We start from the raw sequence: 18445 nt of genomic DNA, 5'->3' as shown, positions 1-18445 counted from the left end.
GCTTCTCCCCTTCTCCTACCTGCACCTCTGCCTGTCTGAGGCCCATCCTAACTGCTGTACATCACAGCCACCCGCCTCTCCCCTGTCCCCTTCAGCCTGCTCTTCCTTTTATCTTTTTCCATGCAATTTGCCATTTTTCACATGCTTTATGATTTACTTGCTATATTTCTCATTTACGATAGCAGTAACATCGTTAGAATTTAATATTGAATAGATTTTTGCGTGAAGCACTGACACTGTCCTCTCCTTTTGCAGACTTGCTTCATCTGTGATTCTTTGGAACATTTGCTTTAATTTGATACCACCTACACTTTTTACCAGAGTCGATCAGGAAAACTCAAGAATAATTTGATTGTTAAGCTCATAAGCAGAAAGACAAAGAAACTGGTTAAAAAAGAAGTTCGATTATCTGTTATTTCAGGCATTCATGAGCATGTTGGCTGCATCAGTGACAGAAGTCAGTGTGATAAGAATACTCACCGTAACTTTCCTCATGTCCCATTTCTTTGTTTTCAACATCTGTGCACTGTGGTTTCTCCTTAAGCGCAAGGGACTGCTCATTGCGTGTCTGTGCCATGACCTGGACCACAGGGGCTTCAGTAACAGCTACCTGCAGAAATTCGACCACCCTCTCGCAGCGCTATACTCCACGTCGACCATGGAGCAGCACCACTTCTCCCAGACCGTTTCCATCCTTCAGGTGAGGCGCCCAGGGCCACGTGCCTGCCCGCTGCCCCGTGTGTACATCGTCTTGTCAGAGAGACCCACGGTTTCTACGTAAAAGAGGGATATTCCTCTGGCTTTCTTTAGACACAGCAGCTACATTTTCTCGTAAAACCTTTTTTAAAAGATTTATATATATTTTGCAGTCACATTTGATTGTTAAGTACGTTCTACCCTAAGGCAAAGTTTGTTTCACATAGTTAATTGAATCTATGTGGATCATCATGTTCCTGAACCAGAACGTGTCGAACAACGAATCTTGAACGTTAGGCAAACAAGACTTTCAGTGCATTGAAGTTCTTTTATTTTTTCTTTTGTGTGTTTTTAAATTGAGTTTTCTTGCTTTTAAGATGTCCTTAGTGACTGATCTGGATGCTGACAGGTCTCCCTTCCCTGTGAGATATGTACGCTCCTTCACTTCAAACCTTTTTCTCAAAGTCATCTTAACTACGTAACTATCGCCTCGTAATGCTTTGACGCCACTCACAGACAATTTTTAAAATGTGATCTGTGTTTGACTTGAGAATAGTGGACCCCGTTTCTTCCTCTCACTGTCAGCACCTCAAAATAAGAAGAGAAGTCTCATGAGATCTTCTGATTACGTGTCTACGGGAAGGATTTGGAATTGTCAAGGTTGTGACGCAAAGCCCCGGCAGGACCTCAGCAGCGCCTGGCTGTGGGCGACTTGCGAAGCAGAAAGGTGTCTGCCACTTGGTGCAGGTTTCCTTTCTTGTGTAGCCCAGACCTCCCCTCACCATCCAGGGCTCTTTCCTCTCCGTAGCTTCTCTTAGTGGCGCCTCACGGTCCCAGCTGTCCCAGTGATTGGTAGTACTGCACACTCAGATCTTTTCAAAACCCAGCAACATTTACGTGGTCAGGCCCCCTTTTCTCAGGGCTGAGAAGGTAAATGGTGAGCTTACTGAAGCGCAGGTGCTCTTCTGATGACCTGCGGCGTAGAGTGAAAGGTCTGTCAGATACGGAGTCATATCCGGCAGGTGGCTGAATGTCCCCCTTGCTCCCGGGCTGGTTCTGTCCCTGAAAGCAATAGGTAGTCACCATTCCCAGTGTTTCCTTGGCACCAATACTTTATTTTTTAAATGATGTATGTTATGTATGTTTGTCTGGATAGATAGGTAGATACATACATACCTAGAAATTTAAGCAAGATAAAAGATGTGTGTGGATATATGTATATGTGTGTGTGTGTGTGTATGTGTGCATGATATAGATATGTGTGTACCTATATATGTGTGTATATGATAGGTGTATATATACACACATGCATTAAAACATGCTTTTTGTAAATAGACATTTATAAAACTTTATGACAGTTTATATCTACTTTCCCCTTACGCTATTTATTTGCCCAGGAAGAAAGGTATATGGCAGAAATGACATGAGGACGCCTTCATTTAGAAATAATTAGGACTCCCTGGGTCCCATGTGCATCCTATGTCCTAAATGAATTCATACATATGACTATGACAGCATTTCTGGCAATTTAATCTGCAAATGAATTTTAATAGCCTTCATAAAGTTCCCTCAGAAAACCTATTTTAAATTTAAGAGACTTAGTTTTAACAGAGGCCAGGATTGCAAAGTACATTGCTGCTGGATGGAATAAGACATAAACTGTGTGATACAGCAGTGATACAAAGCAGAAGGGATGGAGAGGGTCTGACCCAGCCAAGGAAGACTTCTGGCAGGAAGACTTGCTCCGTTTGCTGCCGTTGACAGGGGAGATGGCACAGAGCAGTTTGTCCCATTTTCAGCAAACCCTCAGCCACGTGGGGGGCTCTGTGTTACACGATGCGGTGTTCCTAGGATGATCAGAGCGTCATCACTGGAACTCAGGCAGTGAATTAAGTTCAGGCACGCTGTTGGCATCCACAGAGTTGTTGGAGGGTAGTTAGATTCCAAGTATTAGAGAAGGCATTTCAGTCACTGGTCGGGGGGGAGGACATAAGGGCACCTGTGTTCTTGTGTCTTTGGAGAGGTGAGGTTCTCCACAGACGAGTGGGATGGGAAGCCGGCTAGAAGAACCGTCATGGCCGCAGGTTCAGCCCACCAGTTAAAACCTGAATCTGTATCCTGGCTTGACCAACACCTCCTGTGTGAGCTGTGGCAGGGAGAAACATAGGGGGCATAAACTCATGGCCCCATCTTCATGGGCAGGAGAATGGCGGAGGGCTCCTTCATTTCCTGGAAATCTCTAGAATCTCCTGATTGTACATGCTCATGATAACTCCTCTGAGTTTGGCTTCTCAGATCCATCTAACTGCCTCTTGAAATTCGTTTCAATAGCGAACATATTTATTCACTGCCTCGCAGCTGCCAGCACACGTTTCAGGCCCGGGGGACAGTGATAACAAAAGCACAAATGCCTGCTGTGTCCACAGCTCCGCCCTCAAGCTGATCTTCTTGCCTCTCCACCTGGCCGGCCTCCTGGGGTCCCAGCCATCCTAACAGGCTGTGGCTCTCACACCTGTGCGTCAGCCTGGGGTACCATAAGGTTCTGTTTCCAAACGCTTGAACTGTGCTTAGCATTCAGTGTGGCCAAAATTGTGCTGAGTTACTTTACGTCCCACAGGTCAGTGACCCTGTTAGAGCCCTTCCCTCTCACCCTGCCTCCAGCTCCAGTCACCAAGCCCTGCCAGTTTGAAGTTTTGTCAGGATACCTCCAGACTTGACCAATTAAGGTGATATCCTTGGCTGAGGGTAAAATTTAATTTCAACATCCAGTCACTGAATTATCAGACAGAACAATATGTCATGACGTCACACAGACCCCTCTGATAGGTCTGTCTACCCAGTGGGCACGGTAGTGAAGGCCTCTCCTTCGGTGTCCTCACCTCCGCAGGCAGCCTTCAGCGCTCTGGCTGCACAGAGGATCGCAGTCCCGGAACAGTTCATCCTTTGGCCACGTGGCCAAAGAGGAGATAAAAAAATTCACCATGATGGTTAGAGATGGCTCCCCATGAGGCCTCCTCAAAGCTGTGTGTGTGTGGCTCTGTGTGTGTGTCTACAGACCACAGTCTTGTTAACCTGACTGCTGGCTTTCAGTGTTGTTGCCGCAATTACTTATGGGATAATCTGGGTGACTGGGGAAGTGTGGGGAAGAGGCCCCCTGTGTGACCACAGCAACCTCAGCAAACAGAAAGGGGGTGTATATTTAAAAGCTAACCTCAGTCCTTCACACACGAGCACAGAACTATTCACGGTGCAGCACGGCAGGGAGGGTGTATGTTCGTTCACACTTGCCTTCACTTCCGTCACAGGGAGAAAGATGCAGTGGGCAGTTCCCACCCTCCCCACCCCCCAGCCCCGAGTGGGCAGTGGGAGGAGACTAAGTCAGGAATGAAGTAAGGAGAAGTGTGAAAGCATCTAGAGGAAAGATAGGTTCAGATTCTTAACTTTTGCTGAGCTGCCCCTTGTCTCAACGTTGGGCCTCAGGACTGTTTTCCCGGTGACTGGGGCCCGGGGCTGTGTACAGGCCGTGAGGGGCATTCAGGGGAGACGGAATTCCCATTTGGTGCCTGTAGTGGATGCTGAACTGGCCCCTCTGAGCGTACAGTCTCCTACATGTCCATCAAGGACCTTTCCCGAGTGACATCCCAAATTCCGCCTTCATTAGACGTTGTCTGTTTGACTGCCTTTTCCCCCATATTGATCACCATTTCCCCAAACTTGTGGTTCTCAAATTTATCTTCCAAATATATGTCTGAGCATATTATTCTCCTTTTTAAAAGCCACCAGTGGGTCCCATGGCCTCAAGAATAAATTCTGTTTCTTAATTGATAGACAAGTCTTTTATGAATGGCCTCTGCCTGTTCCAGGACTACTGTATCTACTGTACTTTTGCAGTTCCAGACCATTTCTTAACTCTGCATTGTCTAGAGTTTTCTATTTTGGTGGCCAGCTTCTCCTCATCTTTAAGGCTCAGCTCAGGCAGTACCTCCTCCAGTGAAAGTATTTTATGACGTCTCCACATAACTGGGGCACAGTTGTGTGCCTTTTCCACATGGCCCCCAGGTCCCTTAAACATACACGTACTCTAGAGTTCTCACGTGGTATTGAAATTTTCTGTTTGTGAGTTTAGCCATCCTCTCCTCTGAATTGTAAGCCCGGTGAGGACAGTCGCTGCCCCTTGTTCATCTCCATCCCGCAGGCCTGCTGCCAGGTCTGTTGACGTGGGTGGTGGTGGTCACGTGAAGATAAGAACGTGGACCTAAGAGAGAAGGCAAAACAATGTGTGCAACGTTTGGCGACTGGTAACTGCCAGGTTCTATTTAGGGGAAACTGAGTAGATATGTCTCCTTAGGACAAAGCATGTAGGTGGCTCGGTGGTGGAGCGTAAGTGGAATGACTTCAGGTAAGGAGACTGTTCTATGTGGACAGTGACAAGATGGTGGGTAAGCTTTGTGTTCTGACCTAAAACTTACCCATGTATTTTTATTTAGCAATGGTGATAGAACCATTAGCGTTAGAATATTAAATCCATTTTAATGTTCATTGAACATTCCTTTATTTAATATTCATAATTAATGTTCATTTTAATAGTCAAATTATATTTCATAATAAGATAATGATTATTTTGAATATTGAAGCTACCCTCTTTCTGTATTTTGCCTTCTGTGAATACCCTACGTTAGGTACGCAGAAGTCAAAATTTTAGAAAACAGACCAATTAGGAATGGTTGTTCTCATTATTAAGAAAAATTTCTCATCATTCCATTAATCCTAAATCATCTAGTGCTTTTGAAATATGTTTACATTTTTAAAAAGTTATCTTTAGCCCAACATTTTGGGATCCCATGACATTTTCATTACGTTTTATAGCAGTAGCATTTCTGTGACACAGCCAAATCCATCTGCAGTGGGTAGAATTTACCGTTGTCTGTTGCAATTATAGCAAAATAGTTGTACTTACACTCAACACTGTCCTTACTTCTAGACTAAAATGTATTAGTTATTACAGAGGTTAGCCTAAATCTATCCTTTTCCACAGATGTACTCTAAATAGATAGAAGTGTTCTCTGGCGGTCCAATTCAATTCTGGGCGTATCGGTTTGTTTGCTTGTTTCTCCTTCTCTCTCTCCCTGTTTCAACTCTGACTGCAGAAGTTCTACTGGTAGGTTTTATCATCATCACCATCATCACGGTAATCATTTCATCATTTATTAGGTACTTCCTATATACCAGAAACTTAAGAACTTTACACGTATCAGTACATTTGATTTTTATGGTATCCTATGAGACAAGTATTATTATTCATTTCCATTTTACACATAAGAGTAATGTGCATCAAAGAGGTTAAGTAACTGGCTCATTGTCACACAGCTAGTAGGGGGCAGAGGATATTAAAAATCAGAGTTGTTTGACTCCAAAACTTGTGTTCTTAATTACAGTACTCTCATGTTTCCTAGTATATGGTTTGATGCAGTGGACAATTAAATGTCAAAATAAATATTATGTATCTTTTAAAGGCATCACTGTTGTGAATGCTTGAAGCAACTAGTTGTGTCATTGACTTTTTTCATCCTGAAGCCCCAGAATGATTCAGCCTCCGCCTGTTGCCCCTGTGACAGTGATTCACAGCCCAGTAGGGCCAGGGCTGCTGGGGAGTGAGACCTGGACTGGCTGGCATGCAGATACTGAAATCTGAGCTCCAAAGCCCTTCCAGGAGAATCTCTTTTGTAGAGCTCAGCACAGTAGGGCTTTGGGGAGAATTACGTATGATTAATGGTAATATTTTAAATGCGTGCTGAGGAAAGACTGATCATCCGCCCTTCTGCATCTGTTCTGACCCACCTCAACGCACGCTGTTGCCAGAGGGACTGCTCTAAAAGCCACCTCCGTAATCCTCTGTGGCTCCTTATTACTTTCCATATTATATTTCAGTTCTGCACCCAAGCCTTTTTTTTTTTTTTTTTTTTTGCTGTACGCGGGCCTCTCACTGTTGTGGCCTCTCCCATTGCGGAGCACAGGCTCCGGACGCGCAGGCTCAGTGGCTATGGCTCACGGGCCCAGCCGCTCCATGGCATGTGGGATTTTCCTGGACCGGGGCACAAACCCGTGTCCCCTGCATCGGCAGGTGGACTCTCAACCACTGCGCCACCAGGGAAGTCCTGCATCCAGGCCTTTTAAAAAACTTTTACTTTAGTTCTTCCCATTTCTGTATTAAATTTGCCTCAGCTGCACGGAAGTGTCTGTGCTTCCAGCAAACGCTCAGGGTCTCATGCTCTCCTCTGTTCCTCCAGCTGGTCCTTCAGAAATCATGTCGCCACCAAGAAGAGCGTCCCATGTGCTCCCATGGTCTTCACTTACCTCATTCGTGGGGACCATGCCACTCTATTTTTCGTGTACCACTGAACAGTGAATGCCTCAAAAAAATGAACTTATGTTGTTTAGGACCTTGGATATAGTAGGTACTAAGCTACTAATATCCTTACCCAAAGTGAAACACTACAGACTGAATATCTGCTCAATGAGACATACATTCCTCATTTTGTAGTGGGAAAGATACAGCTATGGAAAGAAAGCAGTGCTCCAACAGTGAGTCAGAATGCTGAGAATCCTTAGACCCATCATGTGTGAGAGTTAGCAGGGACCTTAAAGACCATCCACCTTAACGACCGTAAAGTGTGTCCCCGAGAAGTCTCTCAGCATCAGGACCGTTTCAGCGTTGTTTATATTCTCTCGTACACATCTCACAAATCTCAGCTACTTAAGCAGCTGAGCCTTTACAAACAGAGCCCACTCGTAAGCTTTCACAGACGTAAGAATTATATGCTCCTTACCTATTTTGGGACTTTAGAAACATTGCTGGGTATAAAATACTTGTTATTTTATGCTTGATTGATACAACATGGGATCAACTGCCTTGAATTAATATAAACTTTAAACAACATAACCTGGAATATTAGTTATAATAAACTTATCAGTTGGTATATAAAAGCATCTTATTATTTTATGAGGTTTTATTAGGCTGTTAACTAACGTGATATTGGAGCTTTCAAAGCATTTTCAGCCGTTTATCTGCTGTGCTGGGTTGCTGTTTCTCCCTTGTTGTCTTTTGTTTTGGTAGGAGCAAAGTGTTGATAAATATATACTATATTCTCTTGAAAGGAAGGGGCCATTTATTGTTTGTTTATCACTTATTCCCTTTACTCTTGTAAAATGTTGAAGGAAGTAGTCAAGCTGTTCATTATAAGGGTTCACTGCTGAACTTTTCCACCTAGTTTCCCTTTAATATCGAAAAGTAAAGTAAAAAAAGAAATAATGAATCTGAAATAGCCAGCAGAATACACAGATCCTTTAAAACGGGTCTGACTTTGTCTTATATCATGGGCACTTTTGAGAATCTGATGAAAACATGTGTTTATGGATGACACACTCAACATACTACACACAGTTGTAGCGAGTTCATCGCTCTGTGGTCCCTGGAACCCAGGCTAAGAAGTCCCTATTTTAGAGGTGAAAACGTAAAATCCGACAGTATGTGAGAATATCTTATGTGCTGTAATTTAATAGTTTGTTGGTGATAGAGAGAATAAATCATATAAATATATATCACACGTGATTCCTCTTCAGACGACCTGCCAAGAGCAGATGTGTGCGTGAGTACCAGCCAAACACATCCAATGTGGAACTTGTTTATGTGGTCGGATCCCAGGTCACAAGGCATTAAGCGCTGAAGGAGAGGCCAGCTGCTTTACTGGAGTTATGATCCAAGCAAAGCAGCTTTCTTAGCACAAGTCAGAGTCAAGATTTCTTTCTTGTAACTTTGTACAATACAAGTTTAGAGTTGAGGTTGAAAGGGGCTTGGAAGTTAATTACCTTCCCAGTGATTAAATCCCCACCCCTTGTCCCCCATCAGTTACTAACCAGCGTGTGTTTTGAATGTTTCCACAAACAGCATCCCATGCATAGTTCACCTGGTAACTCTGAACATTTAGATGGTTTTTCCTTGTGTTGAGCTGAAGTCCTGTCCTTATCATGTCCACCTCTTTGGCCCTATTTTATTTATAAAGGCTGCTTCAAATGAGATTACATTACTAAAAATTACGGAAATAACCAGTTTATATAAGTACTGCAGTTTTTCTTTAGTCAAATACAAATGTTGTTAATGCTTCAGCAAATCCTTCATTTCAATTAGATATCAAAGATTTATTTAAATTTTATAATTTGAAAGTGCAATCATGTGTTTGAAAGTGCTTTATAATGCTTAGAGCATTCTACAAACATGTCCTTACTATTATCATTGTCTGAGAAAGAACCAACTAGAACTAACTCCATTTATCATAGGATAATTTAAATATAAATATAATACCTTAAAAGTAAATAATACAGGAAGATTCTGATAACTGAAAATAAATGTGGCACATACAACCTTATTTCAGAGTAATAGGAAGCAGACAATATCTTAGTGAGATGTCTGATTTTGTAAAGAAATATACTTTAATAATTTCAAGTTTGTCATGTAATTTATCAGTCAGTATTTGTAGCTTAAGACAGTGGAAACAATTAAAAATCGGTTTATAGTACAACTGTGTTGACTAATGAATCATTAAAACATAATCGATGAACCCACAAATTGAATCTCTACCTTTTTTTGTTTGAACAAAAATGACCCGTTTTAACCTCAACTACAAATAAAACTTAAAATCCTGAGGAATAAATTATTGTAAAAAGTTTTTAAAAGATTCATATACAGAAGAATACTTATGAGAAAACAGAATTCAAATGACCAGTGTTTGGTCTTGTTTAGGGTGATGATCTGCTGGGTCCATCTCCCATGAGGACAGAAGACAGGATGGCCTTACAGTTTTTGCACCTCAGGGATTTGTGCTTTATGTAAAAGCATTCTTGCCTGTAGGAAGAGTTTTTAATATGCCTAAATTTTATGTTCTGGTCCTGGGACATTTTCTTCTATGATACAGAGAAAATAGTTTATTAATCATTAGGCTTGCAGAAGTGGACAAAGATATAGATGACTTTTTAAGCCCATTAATTTCCAGTATAATGGGAAAATTACCGAAGTTCTTAATTAGTTTACAAGGAAAAGTCTTTTACTTAAATATTTTACATATTCCACTCCTTTAATTCCTTACTACAAATATCCCCAAACTAGGTGTATATTTAAATCACTGAGATTTTATGGTGGGAAATGTTATGTAGTTTAAATAGTTCATTTAAGTGGTAGCTTTATTGTTGTATCATGAAGAGAAACCAAAACATTAATTTCATCAGTCATTTCAAACTATCCTTTTGTTCCCCCAAAACCCGTCCTGACCGAATGCCATTGACTGACTGTTGTTTCAAATAACTGGAAATGTCATTAGATTGGAGCTTGTGCTTGTTATTGGTGGTGTTTATTTGTATTTTTTCCCTAGTTGGAGGGGCACAATATCTTCTCCACCCTGAGCTCCAGTGAATACGAACAGGTGCTTGAGATCATCCGCAAAGCCATCATTGCCACAGACCTTGCATTATACTTTGGAAACAGGAAACAGTTGGAAGAGATGTACCAGACCGGCTCGCTAAACCTTAATAATCAATCACATAGGTAAAAATAATTTTTGAAAGTTTAGTAGCCCAGGAAGGGTTATTTGGAATAAATTTATATTTAAAAACAAAAATGTAATTTGGCATAAATTTATATTTGAAAAAAGAAATGTAAAAAGAATTTATGTGGTTTTTTTGTTTGTTTTATGTGCACTTTATATTTACTTTGGATATTTCGTTATTTGACAAGATTGCTGACAATGTATTGTGAAGGTCACTAAAATATGAATTAGAATTTAAACTGGTCACATAGGAATGGGTACTTTTAAAGGGAAGTCATTTTCCAAGAAGCCTCTCCTTGAATTTATCACAGTCCAGCGTTTGGTCATTGACCTCACAGACTCAAAAGCAAGTGAAAATGGATTCATCAGAATCCAGATCTTATTAACCAAGCCAATGTGATTGATATATAAAACCTGAATTCCATTTTATTGATCTGCAAACATACATTCTAGTTATAAGCATCAGAATATTGGCATTCAGCATGGTCACAATCCTTTAGGAAGCCAAGTGGCAATCCAAAGTGGTTTGAACGTGGGGTCAGAACAGAGAGAATGAGATTCCTTAAATGTTCTAATGCATCAGGCTAAGGTAGTTTGATTCCTTTTTTTCTGAGAAGGCGTGACTTGCCCGCTGGATTCAGAAATGTGTCCGCAGTTTTCATTGTGCACCTGTCCACCCATCTGTCCATTAGATCTCAGTCCACTGGCTAAAACACCTCTTGGCCTTGCCGGTGTGTAGGTGGTTACCACCAGCTTTTCTTTGTAGGACTTTCCCTTTGCTGTTTCCATGTCTGACTAAGTCCATCTTAAGTGATGCCATCTTGATCTTTAGATTTGGGAACTTGTTTATTGGTTCATCCTAGTCTTGCTGAACTTGAATCTATTCTTTTTTGCTTAGGTGCTTTGTGTACCTCCTCTGTAATCCATTAAGGTACTGATCATAACATTTCTTTCTAGAGAAATCTGCTTTCAGTTCTTAGAAGCAGTTCACTCAGGTGCCCCAAACACAAAACATTAGGTCTACAGATGACTATAGACAGATACATAATAAATAAAGTTGACCTCTTCAAGAATATGATCATCAGAGTTTTTATGGGGAACCTTCTTTGAGGAAAAAAATATACATCTTAATTTTACAGAGGGCAGTCTGGACACATTGCCAGCACCCTCCCAGGGTTGGCAGAAGGGTCAGTGTCATGCAGGACAACACACCCTCTTCCGTCTGCAGCCCAAGGGATGCGTGTGATTTACAGTCTTCATGTGTCTGCAGAAACGGGTGTTTGTCCACAGTTCTCTTTCTTATGGCAATTATAAGACTGGAGAAATATGCGCTGGGTTAAGGTATCCTTTGGCTTGCTGAAACCTATGTGTACACATTGTTTTTAAGTTATAAATAAGAGTCATGTAAGTAGTAACAAGTTTCTTGCATATGATTTTAGCAAAATGATTACAATAATTATATTCTTATAAAATAGAAAATTTAAAAATCTAATTGCAAGTAATATTATACTTGGTGCTTAATGCATATGTACATGTTAGTGGTGTATACTGTATAGTTATGATGATTAAATAATTTTAAAGGTATTGCATATTTGTTTTAAGAATTCAAAGAGTGCAGGTATATACAAGAAAAACAATAATAGAGTCGTCCGTGGGTGTTCATTCCCGGAGCCCCTGCAGGTACCAGAATACGGGTATTACGTCCCTTGTATAAAATGGCCCTGGACGATGAATAGGGTCACTCTCCCAACTGCACAGTGCAGATGAGAGACCCGGGGGTCTGCTGGGTCCTGTTCTGCAGAACCAACAGAACCATGCATTCTCCTCTGTTTATTCTAAGCTGTTTATATGCACAAACATACATCTTTAAACAAAAACGTGATTACAGACCTTCCTCGGTATCCACAGGGGATGTGTTCCAGGACACCACCCGCATAACAAAATCAGTGGATGTTCAAGTCCCTAAATCCCTTCGTCGGCCCTTGGCCCTCGTATCCGTAGGTTCCACCTATACAGATTCAAGCAACATAGTACAGGATCCGAGGTCAGTTGAATCTGCGGATGCAGGACCCGCAGATGAGCAGGGCCGACGGTATACCAGATGCCTGCCTATTTTTAAGAGTTATGTGACATCACGTAGTATGGAGGACTAGCTAAAGCCTCACTAAACCTTCCTCCTATTGATCAGATGTTTCTAGAATTTTGCAACATAAATCTGCAATAAACTCTTATAAAGTCATCTACTGTCCTTTAAAAATATATATCACATCGCCTACGGTGCTAGAAATGTAGATACATGTTAAATTTTCTAAAAGGACGGTAGAAATTCACACTTCTCCTCACATACGGTGAAAACTGTTTCTCTTTAAGTATGCCATTCTCTGACAACTCTCTGCATTAAAGATCTTTTCATGTTTGTTGACTTTGTTCCCACTTCTGTTTGTTCACAACTTTTGTGTAATTTTTGTTGAATTCTTTACTTTTTTTATATATCAGTTTGCATTCTATATTTTTGTTAAGGATGTTAACATTTTCTCTGTTATATGTTACAAACATTTTCTTAGGTGCTTTTCAAAAGTTTTATTTAGATTTTATTTTAAATACAAAGAAACTTAATTTCATGAAGCCAAATCTTTTTTTTTTTTTTTTTTTTTTTGCGATACGCGGGCCTCTCACTGTTGCGGCCTCTCCCTCTGCGGAGCACAGGCTCCGGACGCGCAGGCTCAGCGGCCATGGCTCATGGGCCTAGCCGCTCTGCGGCATGTGGGATCTTTGCGGACTGGGGCACGAACCCGTGTCCCCTGCGTCGGCAGGCAGACTCTCAATCACTGTGCCACCAGGGAAGCCCTCATTTGTTTTTATCAAATCTGGTTTCCTGTCTTGCTTATGAAGGCCTCCCCTATCCTCAAAGTAATATAAATTGTACTTAAAATTTTCTATGCATATTAATGCTTCTGGAGTTATATTTTTTATGAACATAACTTTATTTCTTCCTGATGGGTTGAATCAATACCATTTAATTAACAATCTATTTTCTTCCACTGAATTGAATTGGAGTTTCATATAAACTCGAATACTTCTTTGGACTCCTTAAGCCAGGTAATTGTTAATTATCTAATCCTCGACTGTGATCATACTGTTTTGATTATTGTAACTATATTGAAATTTATCATACAACCTGGTAAAATAATCTTCATCTTTCATTTACTTTCTGAAAATTTCATGGAAAACGTTACTTAGTAAATGCATTTTTTATATTTTTATAAGAAAAATTTCAAACTTAAGAGAAGAAGAAATTATACTAAAATGTATACTCATACCCACATTCAAGAATTATTAACATTTTACCATATTTTTTGCCTTTATTTTTTGACTGTGCCACTTCCTTGTGGATTATAGACCTCATTACTCTTTAAGTCCTTCATAGTGAATACTTAAAAAAGAAAAAGAATAGTTTATCGTGTTTGTTTTCAATTTAAAATATCCACATTGGGATTTTGATTGCAGTTATATCGCACTTATTTCTTCACTTGTAAATGAGAGCATATTGGCTTCTCATCCAAAAGCATTGGCATGACTTTTTAGTCTTGGATAACATTTTATATAGTTTATTTACACAGATCCTATCACTTTTTTAGTTAAATTATACTGGTCATGTTATAAATGTTATCACTTGTGAATGTGTTTTTTTCCAGTTTTTAATGGAAATACAATTTCCAGTATAAAAAAAGTTATGAATTTTTATATACTTCTCAATTTTGCTTCATGTGTTTAGAAACTTTGTTATTAGGTGCTTATACATTTGTGTATTTGTTATGTCTTCTCTATGATTTATCCTCTTGTCACTATGAAATTCTCTTTTTATTCTGGTAATACTTCCTGCCTTAAAGTTTTCTGTGTCTAATAGCCACACCAGCTTTCTTGCGCTTACTTATTGGCATGTCATATTATTTTTCAATCCTTTACTGTTATCCTATCTGCATCCTTATATTTTAAATGTGTCTTGTAATCAGCAGTAGTTGAGACTTTCAGTCGCTCCTTCCTTTAGGACTGTCAGTTCGTTTGCTTTTAATGTAATTATATTTATGTTTGTCTCATTATCTTGTTTGTTTTCTCTTTAACCCTTTGTTCTTTGTCCTTCCTTTCCTGTCTTCATTGGAGTTAATGAAATGTTTCCTTTGTTGTTGTGTTCTATATCTTCTATTGGCTTTTATTGTTACGCTTGTATGTTTTCAAGTGGTTGCTCTTGAGTTTACATGAACCTGCATTTTTCAGTCCACCTTGAATTAATATTACTGCATTTCTGTACAATGTAACAATCTTAAAAAGACAGAATCCAGTTATGCCCAGTTTTGTCTTTTATGCTGTTGTTGTTAAATATTATACTGCTACATATGTTGTATACACCACCCAGGTTGCTAATACTTTAAATTAAATAGTTAATTAATTATTAAAGAATTTTTAAAAAGAAAAAGATAATCTGTCATATTTTCTCATATATATACCATTTCCAATGTTTTGCATTCATTTGTGTAGATCCAGATTTCCGTCTGGTAATTATTTTACCTCAGTCCAGACAGCAGATTCTTTCAGCCTTAGTTTATCACCTTTATTTTGGCTTCACTTTTCCAAGATATTTTTGCTGGATTTAGGATTTTAAGTTGACACGCTTTCTTTCAGCATTTTTAAAATGTTATTCGGTTGTCTTCTGGCCTCCATCTCTTTCTTTTTTCCCTGATGAGAAGTCAGCAGTCATTCTTATTGTTATTCTCCTATATGTAGCATGTCTTTTTATTCTGGCTGCTTTTAAGATGTTCTCTATATCCTTGGTTTTTCAGCACTTTGTTTATTTTGTGCCTCAGTGTCCTCCTTGTATTTGTCCTTCTTGAGTTCCTCTGAGGTTTCTGGGTCTCTGGGCTGCTGATTACAGTAACACGTAGTAAAGTTTTAACCACTTTTCTTCAAATATTTTTTTCGTCAACCCATCATTTTTCTTCTGCAACTCTAATTACACATATGATAGAGCACTTAATTCTGTCTTACAGGTTATTAGGGCTCTGAACTGTTTTTTCAGTCATTTTTCCTCCCTGTGCCTCAGTTTGGGTAATTTGGTATGATTCGCCTTTAATTTCAATGATCCTTTCTAATGTTCTCTCCAATCTGTTGTCCATTCCATCCAGTGATTTATTTTATATATTGTGTTTGTCAGTTCTGACATTTATTTGGGGCTCATTTTTATAGCTTCTGTATCTTTTAAAATTCCTGTCTCTTCACCCATTGTATCCAAGTATATATTTTCCTGGAGATTCTTTAGTATATCTATCAGTTACTTAACAGTCCTTGTCTTCATTTCCACCAACTGAGTCCTCTATGGGTCTTTTTCTGTTGACTATTTTTTTTTTCTGAGTCATGGAACACATTTTTCTTTTTCTTTAGATGTCTAGTAATTTTTTAATTTATATGCTACATTGTGGATAATATGTATTCTCTGTTATCTTTCTAAATCCTGTTATCCTTCTCTGAAGATAATTGACTTTTACTCTAGTGGCCAGTTAAATTTCTCATGGATTATCCTAAATTTATGGATGTGTGCCTTAAGCATTTTTTGTGTGGTTCTGTTTCTGTTTTGGCCTTGGTCCTTGGGTCCAGCCAAGGATTTGAGGGGAATATGAATGCATATTTGGGGACTATCGCCTTTGTGGCTCTCTCCTTTCCAGGATTTTCCTCCTCAAATTCCATGTGCTCTGACAGCACAGATGCTAACCTCTCCACCATACTGTGACTTTTTGGGGCCTCTAAATGTCTCATACCCCAACTGAGCCATAATCTTAGCAGAAAAGCTAATAAATGTGGATTATGCCCAAAGGTTTTTAACCCCTTCCAGTTTCTGCCTGCTTTTAGGTACTCAATTGCCTTCAATGAGTTGTTTTTAAATTTTGTTCAGAATTTATTCTGTCATTACTAGAATTCTAAAAATGTGTTTTCTAGCCATTTTATTATGTTTTCTGTGTCAGTTGAAAATATTAGTCTCTTGGATTTTCTAGGCATACTTTCACATCATCTACAGTTAAATATCATTCATTCCACTTTTCTGGTATTGATACCTATTTTGCTTTCTCATCTGACTGTATAATTAGAACCTACAAAACAATATTGGATTATGGTGAAAAAGCAAGTATATCTAATATGTGTTTGATTTTAATTGTAGTGATTTTAGATTTTAATTTTTTATGTGATATGTGATATTATTTGGTAAATCATTTTCATCATGTATGAGTTTTTTTCTTTGTTTCTTGTTTATATTACTTTTTATTAGGAATTTTATCAAATTCATATTCAGATTCGGTGATAATATGATTTTCCTAATTTCTGTGTTATTGATTTCTTATTTTATTAATAGATTTTTAAATTTCCTAATTTTGTGCTACCACTGAGTTCCTTGTACTCTAGTTTCCCATGGAATTACTTTTTTAATATGCTAAGGAAATCAATTTTTGCTTTTTTTTTTTTAGCAAGTTTGTGTCGAACCCATTAATTGACATGTATTTGTTTTTCTGTATGGTATAATAATTTGCTATTAAGATTATGATAGTTATGAAATTAAATTTCTCTCTGGTCTAGAAGGGTTTAAATAACTAAAGATATCCATTTGGGGAAGCTTAAATTATACTTAAATGTAAAACCATTACAGGCTGGCACACTTTTTTAATGGAAGATCTTTTTTTTTTTTTTTTTTTTTTTTTTTGCTTTATAACAAATTTAATCAGTTATACATATACATATGTTCCCATATCCCCTCCCTCCTGCATCTCCCTCCCACCCTCCCTATCCCACCCCTCCAGTCGGTCACAAAGCACCGAGCTGATCTCCCTGTGCTATGCGGCTGCTTCCCACTAGCTATCTGCCTTACGTTTGGTAGTGTATATATGTCCATGCCGCTCTTTCACTTTGTCACAGCTTACCCTTCCCCCTCCCCATATCCTCAAGTCCATTCTCTAGTAGGTCTGTGTCTTTATTCCTGTCTTACCCCTATGTTTTTCATGACTTTTTTTTTTCTTAAATTCCATATATATGTGTCAGCATACAGTATTTGTCTTTCTCTTTCTGACTTACTTCACTCTGTATGACAGGCTCTAGGTCCATCCACCTCATTACAAATAGCTCAATTTCGTTTCTTTTTATGGCTGAGTAATATTCCATTGTATATATGTGCCACATCTTCTTTACCCATTCATCCGATGATGGACACTTAGGTTGTTTCCATCTCCGGGCTATTGTAAATAGGGCTGCAATGAACATTTTGGTACATGTCTCTTTTTGAATTATGGTTTTCTCAGGGTATATGCCCAGTAGTGGGATTGCTGGGTCATATGGTAGTTCTATTTGTAGTTTTTTAAGGAACCTCCATACCGTTCTCCATAGTGGCTGTACCAATTCACATTCCCACCAGCAGTGCAAGAGTGTTCCCTTTTTTCCACACCCTCTCCAGCATTTATTGTTTCTAGATTTTTTGATGATGGCCATTCTGACTGGTGTGAGATGATATCTCATTGTAGTTTTGATTTGCATTTCTCTAATGAGTAAAGATGTTGAACATCCTTTCATGTGGTTGTTGGCAGTCTGTATATCTTCTGTGGAGAAATGTCTATTTAGGTCTTCTGCCCATTTTTGGATTGGGTTGTTTGTTTTTTTGTTATTGAGCTGCATGAGCTGCTTATAAATTTTGGAGATTAATCCTTTGTCAGTTGCTTCATTTGCAAATATTTTCTCCCATTCTGAGGGTTGTCATTTGGTCTTGTTTATGGTTTCCTTTGCTGTGCAAAAGCTTTTAAGTTTCATTAGGTCCCATGTGTTTATTTTTGTCTTTATTTCCATTTCTCTAGGAGGTGGGTCAAAAAGGATCTTGCTGTGATTTATGTCATAGAGTGTTCTGCCTATGTTTTCCTCTAAGAGTTTGATAGTGTCTGGCCTTACATTTAGGTCTTTAATCCATTTTGAGCTTATTTTTGTGTATGGTGTTAGGGAGTGATCTAATCTCATACTTTTACATGTCCCTATCCAGTTTTCCCAGCACCACTTATTGAAGAGACTGTCCTTTCTCCACTGTACATTCCTGCCTCCTTTATCAAAGATAAGGTGACCATATGTCCGTG

General features: G+C 39.1%; 1 protein-coding gene across 1 annotated transcript in view; it reads left to right on the top strand.

Moving 5' to 3' along the window:
- The window catches only part of PDE10A (phosphodiesterase 10A), a gene marked incomplete at both ends in the record, with an annotated part of 588101 nt that overhangs the window by 538282 nt on the left and 31374 nt on the right, over nt 1-18445 (top strand). The window contains 2 exons of the mRNA XM_079716917.1: nt 545-700; nt 10119-10291. Coding sequence (XP_079573043.1) covers nt 545-700; nt 10119-10291 — 329 coding nt within the window. The remainder of the gene's footprint in view (nt 1-544; nt 701-10118; nt 10292-18445) is intronic.

Source organism: Hyperoodon ampullatus (assembly GCF_949752795.1).
Source record: "Hyperoodon ampullatus genome assembly, chromosome: 12".
In the NCBI taxonomy this organism is placed as follows: Eukaryota; Metazoa; Chordata; class Mammalia; order Artiodactyla; family Ziphiidae; genus Hyperoodon; species Hyperoodon ampullatus.
The sequence above is the reverse complement of the archived record's forward strand: the minus strand, read 5'-3'. Positions and strand labels throughout refer to the sequence as shown.